Here is a 22,636-nt window from a genome sequence, read left to right as displayed (position 1 = left end):
TTGCTGCACATTTTCTGGGTCTGATTTAAAAAAATTTACATGATTTAAGTTATGAAACAGCTTAACATTGGCAGATGTACATTACAATCAAATCTTCCTTCAAGCTCTGGAAAGCATTTGGCTTTGTATCCTTGATCTTTTCAGACCTGTCTGGAACATTTTACCTGCCAACTGGTTCTGTTGTCTTCTACCATTTCACTGCAATGTTTTGATGTGTCATGTTTAGATTAGTGATCAGATTACCAAATTCATCCTTTTACATGCTCTCTGGTGGATATATATTAGAAGCCTGATTTTTTAAAAATGTTTTTAAACATTGGTGTGTTTAATACACAGGCATAATGTGAATCACGGTATTTGTGTGTTATTGAATTCAAAAGACGAGTGATGAGACTAAAATGAAGTCTAAGTATTTAGAAAACATTCTTTCATGGGGCCAAGATTTCTCCAGATGATTTAAGTTGTTTATTTTCTGACTGTTAGCTTCCTGTCATATCTGTCCCAACCGCACTATGTAGCACTGTGATGATGCTCAAAATGATTTATGTTCCACCCCCAAAAAGTCAAAGTACACACAGATTCACCTCAGTGCAAAAGGACAAATCCTTTTAGCCCTGAAATCAGGAGAAAAGAAAGACATGGTTAAGAGTTTGTTGCTGCATTTAATGCTAAAAGAACAAAAAACAAGGGTTTAGGATGTGAAACTAGACTGTTTGGTTTCATTAACACTTCAACGCTTTAGTGAGTATAGGCAAAAAAGAAAGATAATTATAATATTAATAATATTGTACCAGAAATACTGATAATGTAAATAACCTTTTTCCCCCCAGTTTTAGTCATGATGTTAGAAAATATAAGGCTCAGCCCCCTGAGGTTGAACTCCAATGATATTTTCTCAAAATTAAACAAGGTATAAAAATGTGAAACCATCTCTGTGTTAGTATCTTCATAGGTCAGATTGCTGCACACTATGCACTTTTCAATTGTTGTCGAGGAGATCATTCTCTTTAGAAGTCACACAACTGCACAAGGTCGTGGGACCACCGAGCTCCCCGTTTGATGTTGATGTTGTTCACACACACAGGATCTTTGCGCCTGAAAGAATAAAACAAAAACACACACTTGTGCAAAACAGACTTTAGTCCAAGTGAATATATGTAGCATATTCATTGTAAGAATCCAGTAACTGTTTAGGAATCACTGACATTTTTATATGCAGTGCCCATTTTCTGAGGCTCAAAAGTAACTGGACAATTGATAAACAGTTTTTATGGCCAAATGAGCCCCGTTTCCTATAATTCCATGACAAATTAAGCAGATCCTGGAGACTATGCCAGAATCCCAGCTATCACAGGGAGAGAAGCGAGGTGCACCCTGGACAGCTCACCAGTCTAGCATTTGAAAATTTGAAGAAGAAAGAAATTTTTTTAGAAATGATCTTAAACAAATAAAGGAGGACTTTACTGCCCAATCAGCAGTACCAGCAAAAGACCATGGAAGACAGAAGAAGTAGATGACTGGAAAATTATTATCAAGGTAAAGAAAAACATCTGAGTCAAGAACACTCTCAGGGAGGTAGACACATAACCAGGGGTGCACATAAGTGGTCCACAGGTGTGCATGCGATGTCAAAATAAAAGACGCGCACCAGATAAGAAGTTGCAATGCGCGATTGCGTACATAAGACATTTCCTCCTCTCTTAAACCCCATTAACTCCTTTAAGCAGTTACTTTGGTGTTCCTCCACCTCCAAAGAAATGTCAGAAGGAGTCCGAACCGCAAAAGAAGCGCGTATTCTCAGAAAAGTGGTTGCAGGAGGTGAGCTGGTTTCAAACAAATGATGAACGCATAGAGATGTGGTGCAGAATATGCCGTGAAAATCCCACGGTAGCGGACAAAAACAGTGCCTTTTACATGCACACAAATGCGCGTTGCAATTTTTTATCTGGTGCGCGGCTTTTATTTTGACAGCGCATGCACACCTGCGGACCACTTATGTGCACCCCTGCAAATAACTGTCAAAGTCGACCTTCATGAATGGAAATACAAAAAAGGTGCAAACCACTGATTATTCTCAAGAACAGTAAGGCCAGATTAGACCGATTAGAAAAACATCTGAAAGAGTCTGCACAGTTCTGTAGACTCTGTAGCATGACCAGATCATGCTTTTGAGTTACTGAAGATAAAACTAAATGCAAAGACACTCACAAAGAAGCAGCATCTGAAGGCAGCTGTAGGCTTTGGTAATGTCCATGAGTCCTACACTTTAGGCAGTCATTGACCACAAAGGATTTTCATAGAGTATTAAAAACAGTCCTTATATTTAAAATTATATTAGTTTGTCCAATTACTTTTCAGCTTCTGAAAATGGCTGTAAGTCTGCACTACAATCATTTCTTGATTGATTTAAAGTCCCTTGTGGTGGTGTACAGAGGCAAAATTACAAACATGGTGTCAGTGTCCAAATACTGATTTTTAGGACGATTAATGTTGGCCTGTTAGCCTTTTTTGTTCATAGAAAGAGAGGCGAGATAAACAGGAAACACTGGGGTGAGAGACGAGATGGCGCAATCATGAATCATGTGGTCAGCTCTCTACACTCCCCAAAGTGAAATAAAGAACTATTTAAGCAACTTTAAGCACATTTTTGATACTGGCCAAATTCACACTTTCTGCAAAAGGTTAGATTTGATCTGAAGCTCAAGTAACTCAACTTCCAGCTTCTGATCACAAAGAGAAGGCCGCCCACTGGTGATCTCTGAGGAACAGTAATGCTCTGTAAACTACTCATTTCAGGGTCATTTCAGGTTTATGCCAACCTAAGGGTGGGACAAAAAGGACAGAATGAATGGATTTTACATTTTGGACAACACTGTGTGTTACTGGCACGGTCTGGTTTCAACTCTCTCTCATATCATGACATAACCTTTCAGCAGACTGCAGGACTGGCACATTAAACAGCTGACAGACCTGACACTATTCTCTAGTATGTCCGTTTACCCTGTTTCTTAATTACCTAAAGAGAGAACACCATCGCTGGCATTTCTGTAGAGCAATTTGCTGTAAGGCTTTGGGTGACAAAACAACAACATGTATTGCTGAAAACTATACCTTCATTGACTCATTGCAGCAACGTTTGCTTCTGTTTGTCCAAAGTACTGTAACAGGAAACTGCAATAACAACAAACTGAAGCTGTGTGTTTACATATTTTGGCAAATTTATCATCCAAAGACAGCAGGGATAAACTCCAGCCCCCCGATGACCCTAATAAGCAGTTAAGAAAATGGAAAGGATGGATGGAATAAGCAATTGTAGCATATGCTGAGCATACAGGTGTTTGCCTGTAAATCGTGCCTTGTTAAAATTCATTGGTAAATGTTGTGTTTGACTTTTTATGTGCTACAGAACATATTAAAAAAAGCAGTCCAGTATTTGTTTCAATGAGAATAGGACCGGCGGCTGAACTGAACTGTATTTATGTGCATGTTGTGTCTGCGTCCTACCTGAGAGAGGGAAACTCAGTCACACAGACAGACTTGACGTGGATCTCTGCCTGTCTGTAGAAGCGAGCTCCTGTGTTTGTCAGCCTGATGGAGTTGATTTCACACTGGGGGGTAGAGTGAGCCATCACCGTCCTGTACACTGTTGTATCTGTCTGACTGTAATACACACATATAGTGCATGTGAAAATAATAAACCACACAAGATGAGACAGGCGCTTTCACACAATCAACATTTATCATACTGGGAAGTCACAGCTAAAACAAAGGTGGTGCCATTCTTCAGATTTAATAAAAAAATGACTAAACTCACTAAACTTGTGCTCTGAAAACACGTTTTCCCAAAACTTTTCCCATCTGAACTATTCTACCCATACAATACATCTGATAAAATAAAAAGTGAACACAAAAAAAAACAATACACAAAAATTGCTTACAAAGAATGACTTGTTATACATTCCTATTGAATTTAATTTACCTGCAAACTGGTATGAAAATACTACCAATATTCATCACTGTCTTTTAGTCTCTGTAAACACAGGAACAACTATCTTTATCATGTGGTCTTATTCAACAGTTACTGAAATCTCAGCTCACCTTCCTTTACTGTATGTCTTCAATCAACTATTTAGGCACTTTGAGCCTCTTGATACCAAATAAGCATCAGCCTACATGTGCATCATTATATAGCCCCAACTTATCATCTTCTAATGGCAGCTTCCAGCAGGATAATGCTAAACATCACAAAGCAAAAAGCTGCTTTCTCAAACGGGTCTCATGAAAGTGACGTGCTCATGAGACCATAACCTGCTCTGAATTCAGAAGGACACTTTGGGATGTAACAGAAGTGGAGATCAAGGATGCACAGGTACAAAACCTACATGATGCAGTCACCTCATGTGGGATCTGCAACATCAAGAACAGATGCTTTTTTGGGAACGCCGAAACTGTTAATATACTTTACCAAATAAAGTGCACGTTCAGGGATTCAGATCCTGAATGCAGACATTTTTAAAGTCAGATTTTTCTGCTAGCGATGAGTTTTGGTCATTCCTAATTTTTTAATTTGTTCTTTTTAGGTATGGAACTGAATACAGTACATCCAACTGTACATATTGTACTATTCATTAACTTTAAAGAGTAGGATCTTTGCAATATGACATGCGTATGGTATTTGTGATACTTACAGCCTGAGGATCTGCTTTGTTTCCAGGATGTCAGCTGTCAGGGTCACTTCAATCTCAGCGCTCTTATCCAGTTTCGAAACTTCCAACTCCACCAGGATGTGGTGAGCTGAACAGGGAAACAGTGGGAAAAATGTCATTTTAAAGTACGGTAAAACAGGAATTGTTAAACCGTGCTAGTTTAGTAGAAAGAGGAAATCTTGCTATTGGTGGGTTGGTAGGGAAGAGTCAGAGTGCATAAATGATTAAAATAATTTAGCTGCCTTCTATGTGTAGTGACGAGAGGTTAAGTCTAATGAACGTCATTCAAACTACTCAAGAGTTTTAAATTTTTCTTAACAGGAGATTCAAGAAGATAACATTTCTTTTTAAGAAAAAATTAAAAATTCCGCCGTCTCACAAATACACTGCAACACTCACCACAATATGGCTGTGAAGAAGTCGTGAGGAGGAATAGCGTCTGCTCTTTGGGAATGGGAGATATAGATATCCCACTGTTTTCTGATAAACCTGGAACACACATAATTAAAAGGAATGAGTCAAAAGTAATTTCACGTGCATTAACTATGTCTGTATGAGTATGTAGAAGTATATTAAGCTGAAACAATAAGAAGCTGTCAAAAGCCGACGTGACAGTGTCGGCTCCACTGGAGGTGGAAGCAAAAAAGAACCTATCCAGTTTACTTTAAGTGAAATGTCATAACAACTTTATAAATACTTAAGATTTACTTTATAGTTAATAGACTGTATTGTTGGAACAAGTGTTTTGCAATAGAATGGAAGAACCACTGACAGCAGCAAGTCTTGTAAAAATAATGAGGCAGCACTATAGGCTGCAGGACTATTAATATAACTTATAACTCAGTGTCATATTAATCTCGAGCTGAGAAACGTTTTTATTGTAGAGACAAATGACACTCCCAAAATATGCACTCACAGCTTTTCACAGTAAGACACAGGATAGTTAGAAACTAACAGCAGATAAAAGGGAGCAGCAGCAGTCCGTGTGCTGCAGGTGGTCACCCACGTGTTATTACCTATTACTGGACATTTCCCTCTGAAGATGTCGCAGTCCATACAGCGTCCCTTCAGGAAGTCCTCATAGTTGGAGCACGGGATCCCCATTAATGGGCACGAGCCATTCAGCGCGCTCATGTAGATGTCCAGCGCCCTCATGTGGTCACATATCACATAACTGTACACTAAAAAATTCAAGAAAAATGACAAAATATTGAACTTCTAAGGGAGACAGATGTCCAGAGACTCTCATTAAAGTAATGGGAAAAAATGTCCAGACGAAAAACTGGTTCTGCTCAAAATCTACTCATCTGTAACTGGAATTTCATTTATAACAAAAAAACAAGGGCGAAAGACACCAATGTGAAAACAACAAAAAAAGAGATCCTTTCCTTCTAGTTCCCCCCTCTCTTTTTGTTTTTGTTTTAGTGGGTCTTGAACTTACTTGAGTCAAACCTGGAGCGTGCACATCCAATCTGGTCCTTCCCTCCATTCAGAAAGAAGTCCACATGGCCAACAGGGATGGAGATGCCAAAATCTGATACAGAAGAAAACTGTCAGCAATTTGTTGCTACATTGCACTGCAAACAAAATTTCAGGTATAAACACAATGTGATTTTATCAGCTGTAATACAAGTGTTAATAAATACAAAAGACTTCCAATGAACTAATAATACAGTCTTTTAGGACATTTTATTAGACAGAAAAAATAGAGTGGTGAGTGAGGTGAGTTGGTAAAGATATGTGGAAGCGTTGCTGGTTTTGCTGCTGTTAGTTACTGTTAGCTACTGTTAGTCTCTGTTAGCTGTTACTAGTGAAACTTTCTTTGAAGTGAATGTAACACTTTTGGACATGGACACATGAGCGAACAAAGTCTCAGGATGCGAGAATGTAATCAAACTGTTTATCAGAGGTAAAGTGTGATTTTTAGGAAACTCAAACCTAGCTTAGCTAGTATACTTAGCTAAACTCGGCTGTTAGCTGGTGTTGTGCCAAAAAGTGATTTGTAGTAACTCTGTGTGTGTGTGTGTGTGTGTATACACACGTGTTTAACACCGAATATCTTTGCTTATATTCATAAATAGTCTGCAGTCAACAGAATTTACAAAAGGGGTTATATATAAAGTAAAGAAATGATCTGTTTTACAATTATCTTTATGACTGCGTTATTGTACATACTGTGTTCTACCTTATAATCAGTCCAGTCTTTTTTTGGCAACTTAAAATATCTTTATAACTGTTATATTTGTTGCAGTTTCTGCTGCCCTCTTGGCCCGATCTCTCTTGAAAATCACATTTTTAATATCAATGAGAATTTTACATAATTTTATTTATGAGTGTTAAAGTTGGTTTACCAAAAACTGACTGTAGCTTCTACCTGGTGACAAAATGTTCTTTCTGGCTTAAAATGGCTGTTAACTGAGATCACTCATAAGAGATATGTTTGACATATGTTTCACAGAAAATAGGCCAACAAGTAATTTACAACTAATTAAAAACCTACAATCATTTTTTGGCAAATACCAGAAATCACTTTTTGTCTAGCTGTCCAGAGACAGGAGGGTCTGGCAGTAAGTAGTTGGAACAATGCTGGGGATAAATAAGCATGTTTATGCATGCATCTGTGTGTTAAGACCATTACACAACAATCTATTGTGAAAAAACAATGTGAAATTCAGATTTTGTTGCGTAATGCACACACACACACACACACACACACACACACACACACACACACACACACACACACACACACACACACACACACACTGAATGGGGTTTGTTTTTGCAGAAAATCCACCCTAAAAAAATCTATTGTGACAAAAAAGTCAATATCAAGCCATGATGAGACATTCTGGGTTCATCCAGAATCCAGTTCCCAAAGCAGCAGCAGGGTTGGATAGTTCTTGTATATGTTTCATGTTGGCCAGTTTGAACTCCTGCTGGCAGAACTGGGACCACATCTGAGGAGGCAGAGAAATAATCTCAGAGCTGGCAGACCTGGAGCAGTGTCTAGCTGCGTGTCTTAAGTAAAATAGTATTATTTTAGTATTTGGATATTCAGTACCAGTGTGCACTTTGAGTTACAACACACTAGTTGGCAAATGCAGTGTTCTGATTGGTCTGATTGATTTTTTTAGAGCTAAAAAAAAGATAAATAAAAAAATCAAGCTTGGTTTGAAAAATCATAAATGCCATTAGGTGTGAATGTGCGAGTGAATGTGAGCGCGAATGGTTGTCTGTCCCTGTGTGTTGGCCCTGCGACAGACTGGCCACCTGTCCAGAGTGTACCCCGCCTCTTGCCCTATGACAGCTGGGATAGGCTCCAGCGCCCCCCGCGACCCTGAAAAGAAGAAGCGGAAGCGAATGGATGGATGGAGTCAAAGGCTATTTCATGGGCAGGTTTAGGCAGTTCCTTCGTTATGTCATTATCAGTTAAGCAGATAAAATGATAAAAGGCCTGGAGTTGATTTGATGTGTGGTGCTTGCATTTGGAAGATTCTGGTGTGAACAGCAACACAAAGAAAGCACTGGTGACCTCAGCAATGCACAAAGACCTGGACGTCCACAGAAGACAACAGTGGTAGATGATCGCAGAATCATTTCCATGGTGAAGAGAAACCCCTCAACAACAGCCAACCAAGTGAACAACACTCTCCAGCAGGTTGAAATATCGATATCCAAAGAGAAGACTGCACGAAAGTAAATACAGAGGATTCACTGCAAGGTGCAGGCCACACATAAGCCTCAAGAACAAAAGTGCTAGATTGGACTTTGCTAAAAAACAAAATCTTAAAAAAGCCAGCACATTTCTGGAAAAATATTCTTTGGAAAGATGAAACCAAGTCCAACTTCTATTACAATGATGTCAAGAAAAAAGTGTGGAGAAGGCGCGGAACAGCTCGTGATCCAAAAAACCCACATCATCTGTAAAATGCGGCGGCGGCAGTGTGATGACTGCCAGTGGCACTGGGACGCTAGTGTTATTTGAAAGAGAAGGTTTGATTGTTCTTGAGAACATTAGTCTTTCAAAGCTTTGATGTCATCAGGCATTTTGAATAATATGCACAACCAATGTGTTTTATCACACCTCAAACTCAAACAAAAGCACATTCATATCTTTGTGTGCCTTAGTAAAGCGTAATGTTACAGTTCCACAGTTGCTCTTTGTTCATAACTTCCAGTAATGAGAAAAAAAACAGAAGTCATCAGCCTGGCTGATCTGTCAATGATGCTTTCTAAGGGGTTTCATGTAGTTACAACAACAGTAAGTGGTCTAAGCCATGTTAGTGATGGAAATAAACTTGCAGGTTAAGTTAACGTTTTCTCACAGTCAGAGTCTGTGTGGATGGCATCCACAAACTGAGCGTCAGAAGGGTCCAACCGGCTATAGGTGTCCGCTCCTTTAAACATGGGTCCAGCAGGGTCCAGGCCTGTTTGAAAGTTTAATATCTTTTAGATTAAGCACATGCCATGAAATTTTATATTACTAGAAACAACAAAAAGAGTCATTTTTCTCCAGTAGTCTCATAATGAAAGAACTTCAACTATGGTCAGTGTAGTACACATTAGTGCATTGTCCTGCTTTGTGTTTAAAATGTCAAACAAATCAAATCAAATCAAATCAAATCACTTTTTATTGTCACATCACATGTGCAGGCACACTGGCACAGCACATGCGAGTGAAATTCTTGTGTGCGAGCCCCACAAGCAACAGAGATGTGCAAACACAACAACACAAACGAGCAAAATACAAGAATGGCCAACCTGAAACTAATAAATATATGTACAATATATAATAGTGTATGCATTTCTGGATGTGTATACTAAATAAACAGTGTCCCCATGTCCTGGGAACATGACTAGTCTTTTTATATGAGGTTTTTAGTTTGGATTTTATGGTTGTAGTTTATTCTCTACATATTCAGTGACCGTTTGTAAGGCAGAGGTTTGGCAGGACTGAAGAGTAAAAAAAAAATGGGAACAGTAGGAGAGAGGAAGCGAGAGAAAGTAAATATTCAATTTAATGTTCAGTAAACAGTGAGTTTAGCTTTAAAGTTGATGAACTCTACCAGTCACAAAAAACAATAACAAAATCCAAACAACCGTCCTGATTAACTGACCATCAAACCAACAAGCAAGTCAAACAACCATTGTGCCTGCCAACCAACCAACTAACCAACCCACCCATCCTGTGGACCACCCATTCAATCAACAATAAGCTAAGGGGACATTTAGTGAAAGCTTTTGAATTTCTTTATTCATCAGCTTGGTGTCATTTTCAAATTTTATTCTTGTTGGGATCAGTGAAGCCTCTGATTTAACCCCACACAAGTCTGTGTCATCAGACAAAAAGACCTGATATTATCAACTGAACAGTGGTGTATTGTGCTGGTGGTGCTCTGCTGAAAGGGACTGAGCCTTGTCAAAACACTTCACAGTGTCTCTTTTCAATGTACTGTTGTTCTTTGAAGAGCCCTGCTAATTTTTCAGGGTCTCACTGAGATCTGTGAGAGCCTGTGCTGTGAAAACCTTCACTGTCTTCAATCCTGTTGTCTCCTTATTTCTGTAAACCCAATACCAGCTACCAGCAACCTAAACTTTATTTCCACCACAAGGAGTATTATTCTGAGGTGGAGCACATGTGCAATGACTTTTTAAGTGTGCAGCTGTGTTTCCAATTCAGTTTTACATTGCAAGAGATAATATGTATGTGTTGTGATATTTTGATACCACGGTTAGCATTTACAGGATATTGTTTTATTGTGATATTATACAGAAAAGAGTTACTCAATAAGGCCCATTTAATAGTTGTTTTTCTCTTTCTCTCTGACCCAAGAATTAATGTGTAGGACTCACAGGCTGGTACCCCAAGGTCGAAAATACCACAGAGACGAGACCACTTCCTTACTCCCATCCTCCCTTTTTCTTTATCTCTTAGAAAAAGGCTCGTTAAAGGCCAGGTGGTTTGTTTCAGAATTCACTAATGAAAGAACTCTGTATTCTATGTCTAGGAGTGTATTTTGCTGGGATGATCATAAATTGTAGCTGAACTGATAAACTACACACAGGATACTTCTTTGCTCACAAGGCAGGAAGACGTTTCCTTATTTGGTCTGTACCGGTTTGAACTGAGAACCTGCTGACACACGAACCTTTTTTTCCTCTATATAAGCTGTTATGTACTAAATAAACCTTTGAGTCGATTTGGGAAGACAACCTGAAGCAGTCTGTGTTTCCTTGTTCTCCCAAGCTGCTCCCGACGTCGTAACTAACCCAGCTGAATGGCATACCTGAGTGTTACTTTAAATAATTAGGAATCTTAGAAGGAAAGGACAGAACTCTGCTTATCGCTCGTGCCTTGGAGGGAAAACCGGGATGGACATTTTTTTCCTTCAATTTGGTGTCAGAAGTGGGATGGACTGACAGAAGGTAAATATGCGTCTTTCATATTTATATAAAGACCGTATTATACCTCTCTCAGTGATCGATCCATAAAAAAACGGGATATGCTGACGAAGTTTCACTTAGTGATCCAGAGAGATACACTGACGACTTCCTCAGTCCCCGAATAAAGTAAATTAACCCTTGTGTGGTGTTGGTGGACCCGCTAGAGTTGTGGCTTTCCAAATTAACACTATCAAACAATTTTATGTTAAATTACTATGAATTAATGTGCTTCTCGTTTTTCTTTTATATAAAATGTTATAAATAAATCAGTTATAATCAAGTGGAAAGACACAACACATTTATACGTAAAAAAAAAAAAAATAATAATAATAATAATTAATTGTTTAATTTTTCTTTTGAAAAAAAAAACAAAAAACACGGGTCTCAAGGGTTAAAAGCAGTAAATTAAAAGCAGAAAGACACAGGGAGTTGCCTGTTGTTTTGCGAGAAGTTGCTCGTTAAGCGAGAAGTTGCTCGTTAAGTGAGAGTTGCTCACCCAAACAAAAATTGCTAGCAATAAATTTAAAGTGACCTCAGCTGTGCCGCAGCGAAAATACTAACCTAAATCCTCCTAGCGTGTAAACCCCTCTGGAAATCACTGAACATGGGTCAGAATAATTCAAAGACCACAGACAGGTCCGATAAAAAATCTAAAGTACCTGTAAAACCAAAAATTAATAAAATACAAAATAAAGTCTCAAATAACGGCTCAGTACAACTCCCATTTCCGGTTACGTGTAACCTACGTCCGCGAATCGGTGAAGACGTCCATGATCACGTATCCAGAACATGCGGAAGTGCTTATGTGACTGACTTTGTTTACAACTTACGGACTGTAAGTTCAATGCATTCTAATTTATTTCCGGAGCCCTATCCCGAACGATTATCGCCAGAAAACAGGTCAGTAAAACTGAAGGCCAGTGCAGATACTACCACGAAAGCTAAAAGTGTTAAGATAAAGGTGAATTTTGATGTAGAAGGCTCAGAGGAAAGTGAGAAACTAATGTATGCAGGATTACCCGCTCCAGCACAGCAAGGAAGTTTCAGAGGACGGAAGGATAAAAGTAGAGATGTGTGTTTTTGCTGTGGAATGGTAGGACACTGGTCCAGAGAATGTCGCTTTGCAGCCACCAACAGGGCACACGCGCCTCGACCACAGAACGCAGTACAAGTTCCTGCCACTAGGCGTCAGCGGAGCTCTTCCAGACAAGGTAACTGGCAACAAAGGGAAGCATGCAATAATGGCCCCACAGGTGCAAATTTAGCTCAGTTTTCCAGCAGCCGCAGACACCCAGAGCAAAAATGAATTTGTGTATTTCATTTAACATAAAGGGTGAAATGTTTGCTGACACTGATAACAGCTTATGTTTTCTCTGCCCTATGTACCGACATGATAGAGAAGGAACATCCTCTGTGTCAGCTGGACCCTCAGCAGAGAATGAACTCAACATCCTTTTTGTCCGGTACTCTATGTCACACACTGTGCCAAAAAAACGTGTACAGACGCCACTACCAGGTAATCCCATGACTGGGAGCCACACTTTTGTTTCTCTCACACTTTTCAACAACATGATAACTGCTCACACAAGTGAAGGTCAAACAGTGATTTTGTCACATAACTCAGACATAGGTTATGACATAACTACACCATGTCGTCACATAGATCTAACCTACCCTATCCACTGTACTATTTCTGCAGTTACATTGCCAGCTGAATACCAGAATATGACATTGTGGTCTAAAAGTGAGAATGATATAGGATTTATTGACTGTACACTTTATCACGTACACCTATTAAAACACAACAAGCCAGTATATGTCAAGCAACATCCCATTTCTGCCGAAAAAGCCGCAGCCCTAGATGTCATGATAGGAGATTTATTGACTACAGGAGTAATAAAGCCCACACTCCTGTCAATCCTGTGCCAAAGCCTAACAAACCTGGCGTATGGCGTTTCATACAAGACTTAAGGCAAATTAATGCAGTCAACATTCCTCTGCCACCTCTCGTTTCAGATGTTCACAGCATATTGACATGCATTGCATACACATTTTACCGTGGTGGATTTATGCTCCGCTCCTTTTTCTCAGTACCTGTGCATGAAGACACACAGCCGTTATTTGCATTCACACATAGAAATAAGCAGTACACTTGGACTCGTTTGCCCCAAGGCATGATAGACAGCTCTGCTGCTTTCTCAATGGTGCTTCACTCCTCCAGGGCTGCACCCTGATCCACATGTGGATGACCTCCTCCTCTGTGCTGAAAGTGAAAAACTATGTCAAACTGCTACACACATGCTTCTCCAGCACCTCCAAAAGACTGGCCACAAAGCATCAGCAAAGAAAATGCAGTACTGTCAGACTTCTGTTCAATATTTGGGATTCACACTGTCTCACGGAAAACGTTCCATGACTGCAGACAGGGTCAAAGCTGTGACCTCCGTCCCTCGTCCCACTACACAGAAGGAAATGTTGTCCTTCCTGGGCATGGTGAACTATTGCAGACAGTGGATACCAGACTGTTCTTTTCATGACCACATTCTGCGTGACTGTTGTAAAAAAGACAAGCCTCCTCGAATACTGTGGTCCACAGAAATGCCTGCCTCTTTCAATGCATTAAAGGGAGTGCTGATCTCCGCCACTCAAAGGTGCTGTCCGTGGTTGTTCAGGGAATGCCGGCCTGCCTGAGGGCAGTAGCAGCTTGCTCTATCATGATAAGGGACTGCGAGAAGCTCACACTCTCACATGACACTATTCTACACACCAATCACCAGGTCACGACCATTCTAGCAAACATAACTACACAACATATGCAAATCTCACTATAAAAGCGAGCAGCACACCTGATTCGCCAGCACATTTATTGATCCTATGCTGTGTTCTTCTGACCGACAGGATGGCTCAGACAGGCTTGACGATCATGACTGCATGACACGTATACAGGAATCCACAGCACCACGTCCAGATTTAGAGCAAACACCTATCCCAGACTCAGCCACGGTTTATGTGGACGGGTCCTGTTCAAGGCCGAATGACAACTCATTTCTTTGTGGCTATTCTGTGGTGACATTGCCTGACATCATACTAGAGGCTCACTCATTACCATTTCACTCAGCACAAAAAAAGCAGAGCTCATGGCTTTAATACGCGCCTGTGAGCTACATTTGGATAAGCATGTGACAATTTACGCAGACAGCCGCTATGCATTTGGCGTTGTGCATGACTTTGGCACATTGTGGAGACAGAGAGGATTTAGATCTGCTGATGGAAAATAAATTGCTAAATTCTGATTTTGTTCAAAGACTTTTGCAGGCTATACAGTTACCATCGGCCGTTGCAGTTGTAAAAACGAAAGGACACAGTACAGCTGACACAGACGAAGCAACAGGTAATGCTCTAGCAGACGTGACAGCCAAAGCTGCAGCTGCATCACAGCTCCCACCTCCGCAGGAAGTATTATCTGTGCCCCTACAGCTGCCACTTGTTACACTCCCAGACTATTTAGACACAAATGTTGATTTAAAATTCATACAAGAGCAAGCCTCTGCATGTGATTACACCTATTGGGAGAATAATGACTGTACCTTAGATGACAGAGATGGCTTATACAAAATCTTAAGGGTTTGATTGCCCTCCCATATTCCCTGATGCCAGTCCTTGCCCGACATTTTCACTGTGTGAGTCATGTCGGACAAAGGGGGGTAATAGGGGCAATAAAATCAAGATTTGTAATTGAGAAAACATCACATGCAGTAAAAAGCATATTAGCAACCTGTCTAACATGTGCGCGAACTAATGTAGGTAGCTCAAAAGCGAAACATCAGCATTTACCACAACCAGATTTTCCATTTCATACATTATGACTCCATCTGCAGTAACCAAATTATTTCCATTTGAAATAAGACTATTTCCAACACCATGGTCAGCTTCCAGAGGGGCACCGCTAGTAGAAGGTGATGTATATTGCATTGTCCACTGATGTTCACAACCTGGTAGAAACACTGAATAATAACTATCAGAAAGTTTGTCTCTCTCAGCCTTTCCCCTCCACAGTTCCACCAGTGGAGACAAGGAGATGCGTGTTGGAGAAGCCACTAAAACCAAGGACACTCTGGGAGGCCGCGCGTGTTCCAGCCCCAGACTGTACTGGCAGTGACGAAGAACCAGCATCCTCACAGACGGACAACCTCAGTGGATTCATGCCAGCAGGGTTAAGACCAGCCCAATCGGACCATCTCAGGCGTCGGATCAAGCAGATGACATCTCCGGCGGGCCAACGCCCGGAACCAGAGCAAATAAACACACGGGTAGACGACATCTCCGGCGAGCCAGCGCCAGGATCCAATGTACATACACACACACAATCACTGATTAACACACAACGCCTGAAAGAACAACGACAAGGTACTCAAACATCCAGCAGGAACAGAAAGCCAAAAGTACCACATGATGTCTAACCTGATAAAGCCAGACTCATTCCATCCTGATAATGGAGAAAATGAAATGCCCATTGTCATCATACGACGCTTATTCTGTGTCTCTCGAACCTGGGACCAGGCCAGAAGACGACTGAAGAACTGTTTTTCTTATATATTTAGATTATCTATCATATCTATCGCATTAACCTTAGGATTTTTCTTTGCTATTTTGTATTGTAAACTGCAACCATGTTCACATTTCTGCAGGTCATATTTTGCTGACTATACCTCATGCTCTATTTTGCAAGACACCTACTTAATGCACTCATTACGTTCCCTAAAATCAGTAAATGACAACATAAACGCCACTAATAAACCATTTTATGCGCCCTCTAGAGCAGGAGCTAACGCCTGGTATGAAAATGCCAGAACAGCCGCTCGTGATTTAGGAAACAGTAACTGTTATGTCTGTTCAAAGGCTAATCCAGAACAGGTAATAGTAGGATACCCCATATCCGGTTTCCCCCTCACTGAGGGACTAGAGGAAATCGGCGGAGATAATGCTCTCCTTAAAGACGCTTTACAGTTGACTCTGAGCCCTCTCGACTGCCTACTTAGACACACACACACACCAACTAACCCTGAGACTCCATTAGGCGAATTATTGAAGTTATCTAATGACACCGCAGGGACCTGCGCCCCAATGAAACGCCCCAAGAATAGGTTAAAACCCTCACTGCCCTTAGGACAGATCCCTCTCCATTTTAATACTAGTATGATATGTCTGCGCAGACTAAAGTTAACTGGCCCAGACACACACATAGATTATACAAAGGATAACTACACATTCTTCTCTGACTCCCCAGGTGCACGCTGTAATGAGACATGGCTAGCTGTCTCTGTGGCTGAAGTTGTATCATATCTGGAGGAACACACACACAGTTCAAGTTCGAGCAGAGAATCGATCATTGTTCCCCCAGAGGGTGTCTTAAATGATACTGACTGGGGGGAGTTAGTTAAATCACACATGGTCACGCGCCTAACTAGAGCAATCCCACATGCTTATTGGATGTGCAATAATACTCTTAGATTAGCTTTACCTGTTAATTGGACCGGTACCTGTGGTCTAGTAACCGTTGATGTTTGTTGTACTTTCATTCCCAATAACACCGCCCCTAACGGTTCATTCACACAAGCTATGAATAAACTTGAAGCATTGCAGATAGAACTAATAGCCAATACAGGCCACGGTCAGTGGCTAGACAAGTGGCTACAGGACACGTTTGGAAGATGGAAGAAACTAATTGTAGCCTTTGTAACCGTTGCAGCATGTTTTCGATGATTATTGTCTGTTGTGTGATACCATGTATACGCTCTCAGAATTTTTGATATTAAGCTTGCTCGAAGGACCAGTTACAGTTATGATTTGTCTTTATATTATGTTATTACATTCTGTCTTTATACTATGTTATCATTTCATGATAAAAGGAGAGAACTGTTGTGATATTTTGATACCACGGTTAGCATTTACAGGATATTGTTTTATTGTGATATTATACAGAAAAGAGTTACTCAATAAGGCCCATTTAATAGTTGTTTTTCTCTTTCTCTCTGACCCAAGAATTAATGTGTAGGACTCACAGGCTGGTACCCCAAGGTCGAAAATACCACAGAGACGAGACCACTTCCTTACTCCCATCCTCCCTTTTTCTTTATCTCTTAGAAAAAGGCTCGTTAAAGGCCAGGTGGTTTGTTTCAGAATTCACTAATGAAAGAACTCTGTATTCTATGTCTAGGAGTGTATTTTGCTGGGATGATCATAAATTGTAGCTGAACTGATAAACTACACACAGGATACTTCTTTGCTCACAAGGCAGGAAGACGTTTCCTTATTTGGTCTGTACCGGTTTGAACTGAGAACTTGCTGACACACGAACCTTTTTTTCCTCTATATAAGCTGTTATGTACTAAATAAACCTTTGAGTCGATTTGGGAAGACAACCTGAAGCAGTCTGTGTTTCCTTGTTCTCCCAAGCTGCTCCCGACGTCGTAACTAACCCAGCTGAATGGCATACCTGAGTGTTACTTTAAATAATTAGGAATCTTAGAAGGAAAGGACAGAACTCTGCTTATCGCTCGTGCCTTGGAGGGAAAACCGGGATGGACATTTTTTTCCTTCAGTATGTAAGGTGTCTGATCTCACCTGTGATTCTTCCTATTTTCCCTTCGAACAAAGTTCCCACAAAACCAGCGACATGTGCCCCGAGACTGACCCCGATAAAGTGGAAGGATTGGAGTCTGCAGCCATGATTCTGTTGGAGAAGACAATCGCAAGAATAGACTCTGTATTCAATATAAGCAACCACAAACATATTTTTGTCATTTGTAGAATGAAAAAAAAAAAACTCTTGCAGATTTTTTTTCATAGACTACATAATATCTAGAAAATACTTCTGTAAAGAGTAAAATGAATTGTGCCTTTACATTGCTCAGGGTCGTATTGTGGCTAACGAGCATTTGAACAGCTTCGCACCTGCAGCTGATTGATGAGGACAGAAATCTGTATGGCCACCTCTCTGTAGATCTCTACCACCAGGTTGTAGGCAAAGGACGCACTGCGGACCCAGTCCACCACCACCACATTCACATCTTGAGATCTTAAAAGCGCCTGGCCTAACCTCTTCACCCAGGAGGGCTTACTCCCCCGGGCCCTGCAAGGATGGGTTGAGGTCAGAAGGCAATTAATAGTATATTAATATTAAAAGTCTAGTTAATAACTACTAAATTCTCTTTATAAACTACACTAAGCTGATGAGCTTTTAAAATGTATTCCATTACAGATTACAGAATACATGCCCCAAAATGTATTCTGTAACGTATTCCGTTATATACGTTACTCAATGAGAGTAACGTATTCTGAATACTTTGGATTACTTAATATATTATCATGCTTTTTACAACTACGTGAATGTATTATTGCTGTGATTTATTACTGTTACTGAAGGTCCGCGGCTCCGAACCATAGTAAAGGGACCTCTGGCTAATACGTTGGTTCCGTGTCAGGCTCGTAGCCGAAAAATAGCTTTACTTTGTTGTCTGGGTCAACTTTGCTTGAGAGAGGCGTTGAAAGGCTGCTCCAACAGAACTTATTGTTTTCGGAGGAAAACACGAACACAGCGCATCGAGTCTTAATAGCTTACTTACAACTGGGCTCGTCAGGCACTCTTCTTGGCTGCAGTGGTTATTATTATATTTACATGCTTCCAGCTCCCGTTTTTGCTCGATGACAACTCCTACTTTTCCACTCGCCTTTTTCTCCCTTCTCGCGCTTACAGACCCATAACGTGTATGGCAGTCCATTCTCCCTGCAACACGGACTACACTGCCCATGAGGCTACATTCTTTAGAGCTTTTTTAAATTTATTTTTTCATTCTTTAGAGCATTCTGCCCGATTGTTCAGTCTGACGTCACTAGCCGTGTCTGGGCCTAAACTCCGCTGCAGGTCCATATATCAAACGATCACTATGGCATTACTGAGAGTTGAAAAACTGTCTAAAATCTTTCGTCTTTAATAAAATGATCAGTGTTCTGCTCTACCAGGTGTAACAATTGAGTTTAACATCCAGGCATCCATAAAAACGGAATTTATGACATTTAACGGAGTTAGAAGTTAGCAGGGAGTTAGCTCGCTAGCTTCTATCTAAATACAATATAGCATGCCCTGACTGCAGGGTTTTGGAAACAAATGAAAACGTACAGCTCTGTTATCACTTCCAACATAAATGAAGACAGAAAACTAAACAGCAGTGACGTTTGTAGGGTTACTGAAGTTTGGCTAGCTGGTATATAATGACGTGCTACGTGACCGCTAGCGACACAGCTATGTTAGCATAACATAAACAAGCTAACTTTTTTTTCCACTCGATAAAAGTTAACGTGAGTGTTCTCGGTGGTCAGGAACAAATGTAATCGCATGGCAGGATGCTGTAAAAGGACCAAACTTCAGCCAGGAGAACAACTGAGATAATCCATCCACAATACGAGGTTAGTCATTCACATACTGCTGCATGGGCTGGGCTGTAGCTACATCCTAAGGTTTTAAAAGCTGAGCTTAAATAAATGATTAGCGGTAATAAAAGCCGAGGGAGGTCAACAGTGATCACTGACTGTTTTAGGAGCTTTTTGAGATCAAATAGAAGAAAATACATAACATTAAACATGTTAACAACACAAAAGCCATATTAAACGCAGACTACTTTAGGCCCGGAAGTAGGATTCGTCGTGTCATCACTGAACAACGGATTAGTTTAGCACAACAACAACAACAAAAAAGCGCTCTCTCACCCAGGAAACACAGACAGAAAGAGAGCGTCACCCTGTAACCATGGCAACCGTAACCGTGCCACCTGGAACAACAGAACGTAGCTGTCAAACAAAACCCAAACAGTCCTGACCCGCCACAATATGAAACAGGGAAGTACCGCCGTGTAATCCATTTATTTCAACAAAGTAACTGTATTCTAAATACCACCTTTTTAAACGGTAACTGTAACGGAATACAGTTACTCTTTTTTTGTATTTTAAATACGTAACGGCGGTACATGTATTCCGTCACTCCCCAACACTGACTGTGGCTGTTACTCTAACATAACTGGTGCACAGAATAGCAATAGCACTGATCGGTCCAAAACTATTACATTTGTTTCATTTAAAGATTCAGAGGCTCGTACTCTGAAACGAAATAAGGATCTCACCTGTACCCGTGGATGATAACCTTTGTAGGACGCGAGGGGTTGAAGTAGGAGTTCTCCATGGTGAGGGACGTCTCATTGAATGCTTGTGGACAGTCCATGTTTTTCCTGGTCAGCAGCAGATACTGGACGTTCAGTCTGACTCTTTGCTGCTGGTATTCCCGCCATGTGATGTTGTTGAGATCAGCACAGTGATTATCTTGCTGCCTTTCATCTGAAGCTAGTAGAAGTAGAAGGGCGTAATACATACTATGTAGTTGTTGTTTTAGCCTCACTGTATCACGAAATAAAACTTGCGGGTTTTGTATTTGACAGCATTGTGATTACTACTCTTCTACTACAAAGCCATGCTGTTGTAATAGATGCAGTATGTGTTTTACCATTGGCTTGCTAAAATATGCACAGCGTGGATGAGTGTATGTGCTGCTCTAAAACCTATAGACACATTTAAGGATTAATGGCGCTTTTCCAGACGTGTAAGCTGCCAGTTCAACAGACATTAATGCACCCCTATACCATCAGACTTGCAGGTTTTCGAACTAAACACTGATGACAAGTTGGATGGTCCCTTTCCTCTTTATGGAAGGAAGAGTCCATGTTTTTCAAAAGGAATTTCAATTTTTGATTAGTAGATTTATCTCAGTTTAAACCTTTGATGTTATTGTGAAATGTGGGTTCATATGATTCACAAATCACTGGATTGTGTTTTTATTTACATGCTGCACAGCATCCTAACCTTTTCAAAACTGGATAACCAATTGTCTTCCCCTTTACTTCAAACATCACATAACAATTAGTGTGGCAGTCCTGTGCAGCTTTAAGACTTTGGCTTTACTATATTTGGAAGTAATTATTTAAAATTTGTCTCTACTACGTTTATCTGACCCCTAACGTCATCAGTAATTTACAACACACATTTAACCAACATTTCTCAGTCAACTATGAAGCAGTGCCTAATCGGGACTTCTTGACAAGTTTTATAGGTCTATGCATATTTAATGATCAGATGATTAACAATCTAATAATGTCAGCCATAGTACTATATTAGTCACTTCAGGCATTTTTCTGCTAGGACAATAGCTTCACTTTTGACAGCCATCTTTAGGACATTTTACTGGTAATACATTAAGTATTACCAGTAAAATGTGAAATTAGCATTTTCTTCTTTGATTCTTACAAAGACACTTGGAAGGCAGATAGCAGAAAAAGAATCCCACTTTACTGTAGAGGACAAGTTCCTCGTTTGTATATGGTGCTATGTGTTACGTAATCACTGACTTGCGACAAAAACTCACATAACACAGTCCCTGTTCCGTCTTTCAACCCTCTTTGCATACATATTTAGAATAACTGTATGGAAAAATGATGCAGCAGAGCAAATCTCCTTCATTGGCACAATACTTACCCACCACCAGTGATGTGATGTAGACCGACAAAACACAGAAGAGGAAGGTTTTGCACTCCCAAAGCATTTCTGTGGTGTCAGTGAAGTGAAGGTTGAAAGTAGCTGCCAGGAGTTTGTTAGTTCTTAATGGTGCTCAGCTGCTCTCTTTAGCTCCCAGATTGGTGATCAGCTTTAGGCTTGACTAAATCCCAGCTCTGTGCAGTGCTGTAACACTGAAAGAGAAACTCAGAGTTTATCTGGCAAACATCAGGGGTGAAGCAATGCTGGAATCCATATAAAACAGGCCAAATTAGTCCAGAATATAAAGACCCGGGTTCACTGTAACATTCCACTTTTAAACTGAACGTATCCACATCAAACCTCTCAGTGTCATTTTCTTTTTGTTCACCGAATTCAATTAGGGGGCGAGTTTTCTTTTTTATTCCTTTCCCAGTCTGGGTTTGCTCTGAAAAAGTGGTTGAAAGTCTTTGCCTGGTGGTGAATCCATGACCTCATTTGTATTCAATGGCTGTTTGTTTAAAAGGCTGGACTCTGGCCTGGCTGCCCACTAGTTTGTGTGTGCGTTTGTGTGCGTTTGAGAGAGAGGCATAAGACAGTGACCGGAGAAATCTGGAAATCAGTAATCAACTGATTTTTGAGTCTTAATTCTTTTTTTTACATAATCAAGCAATTCATGTGAGTCCATCACACACTATTCAGTCTCTATGACAACATTCATTTTCTGGAAACCTAACCTATACTTAATCCAAGTGTTCATCACAAACTGCATGACTTACACCGTGAGGAGTTGCTTTTTGTTGTTAAAAAGAGAGGCAGGTTTCCACAGTCTGACTGTATGTCACACTAATAACACTGATACACACATGCATTCATGCACGCACAAATGTAATCCTTTGCATTTTCTT

At 40.4% G+C, this 22,636-nt stretch overlaps 1 protein-coding gene across 1 annotated transcript; it reads right to left on the bottom strand.

Moving 5' to 3' along the window:
- Window positions 1-115: 115 nt before the first annotated feature.
- On the bottom strand, window positions 116-22,199 carry pla1a (phospholipase A1 member A). The gene is made up of 11 exons (XM_080902188.1): window positions 21,732-22,199; window positions 20,330-20,546; window positions 18,108-18,285; window positions 17,778-17,886; window positions 9,035-9,136; window positions 6,148-6,240; window positions 5,723-5,887; window positions 5,106-5,195; window positions 4,689-4,794; window positions 3,505-3,660; window positions 116-1,095 (listed from the first exon to the last, which is right to left on the bottom strand). Exons 1-11 carry the CDS (start codon window positions 21,796-21,798, stop codon window positions 1,008-1,010), a joined length of 1,371 nt encoding a protein of 456 aa, XP_080758314.1. The 5' UTR covers window positions 21,799-22,199; the 3' UTR covers window positions 116-1,007.
- Window positions 22,200-22,636: the final 437 nt, after the last annotated feature.

The sequence above is a fragment of the Rhamphochromis sp. 'chilingali' genome (assembly GCF_963969265.1).
Source record: "Rhamphochromis sp. 'chilingali' genome assembly, chromosome: 14".
NCBI classification, from domain to species: Eukaryota; Metazoa; Chordata; class Actinopteri; order Cichliformes; family Cichlidae; genus Rhamphochromis; species Rhamphochromis sp. 'chilingali'.
The sequence above is the reverse complement of the archived record's forward strand: the minus strand, read 5'-3'. Positions and strand labels throughout refer to the sequence as shown.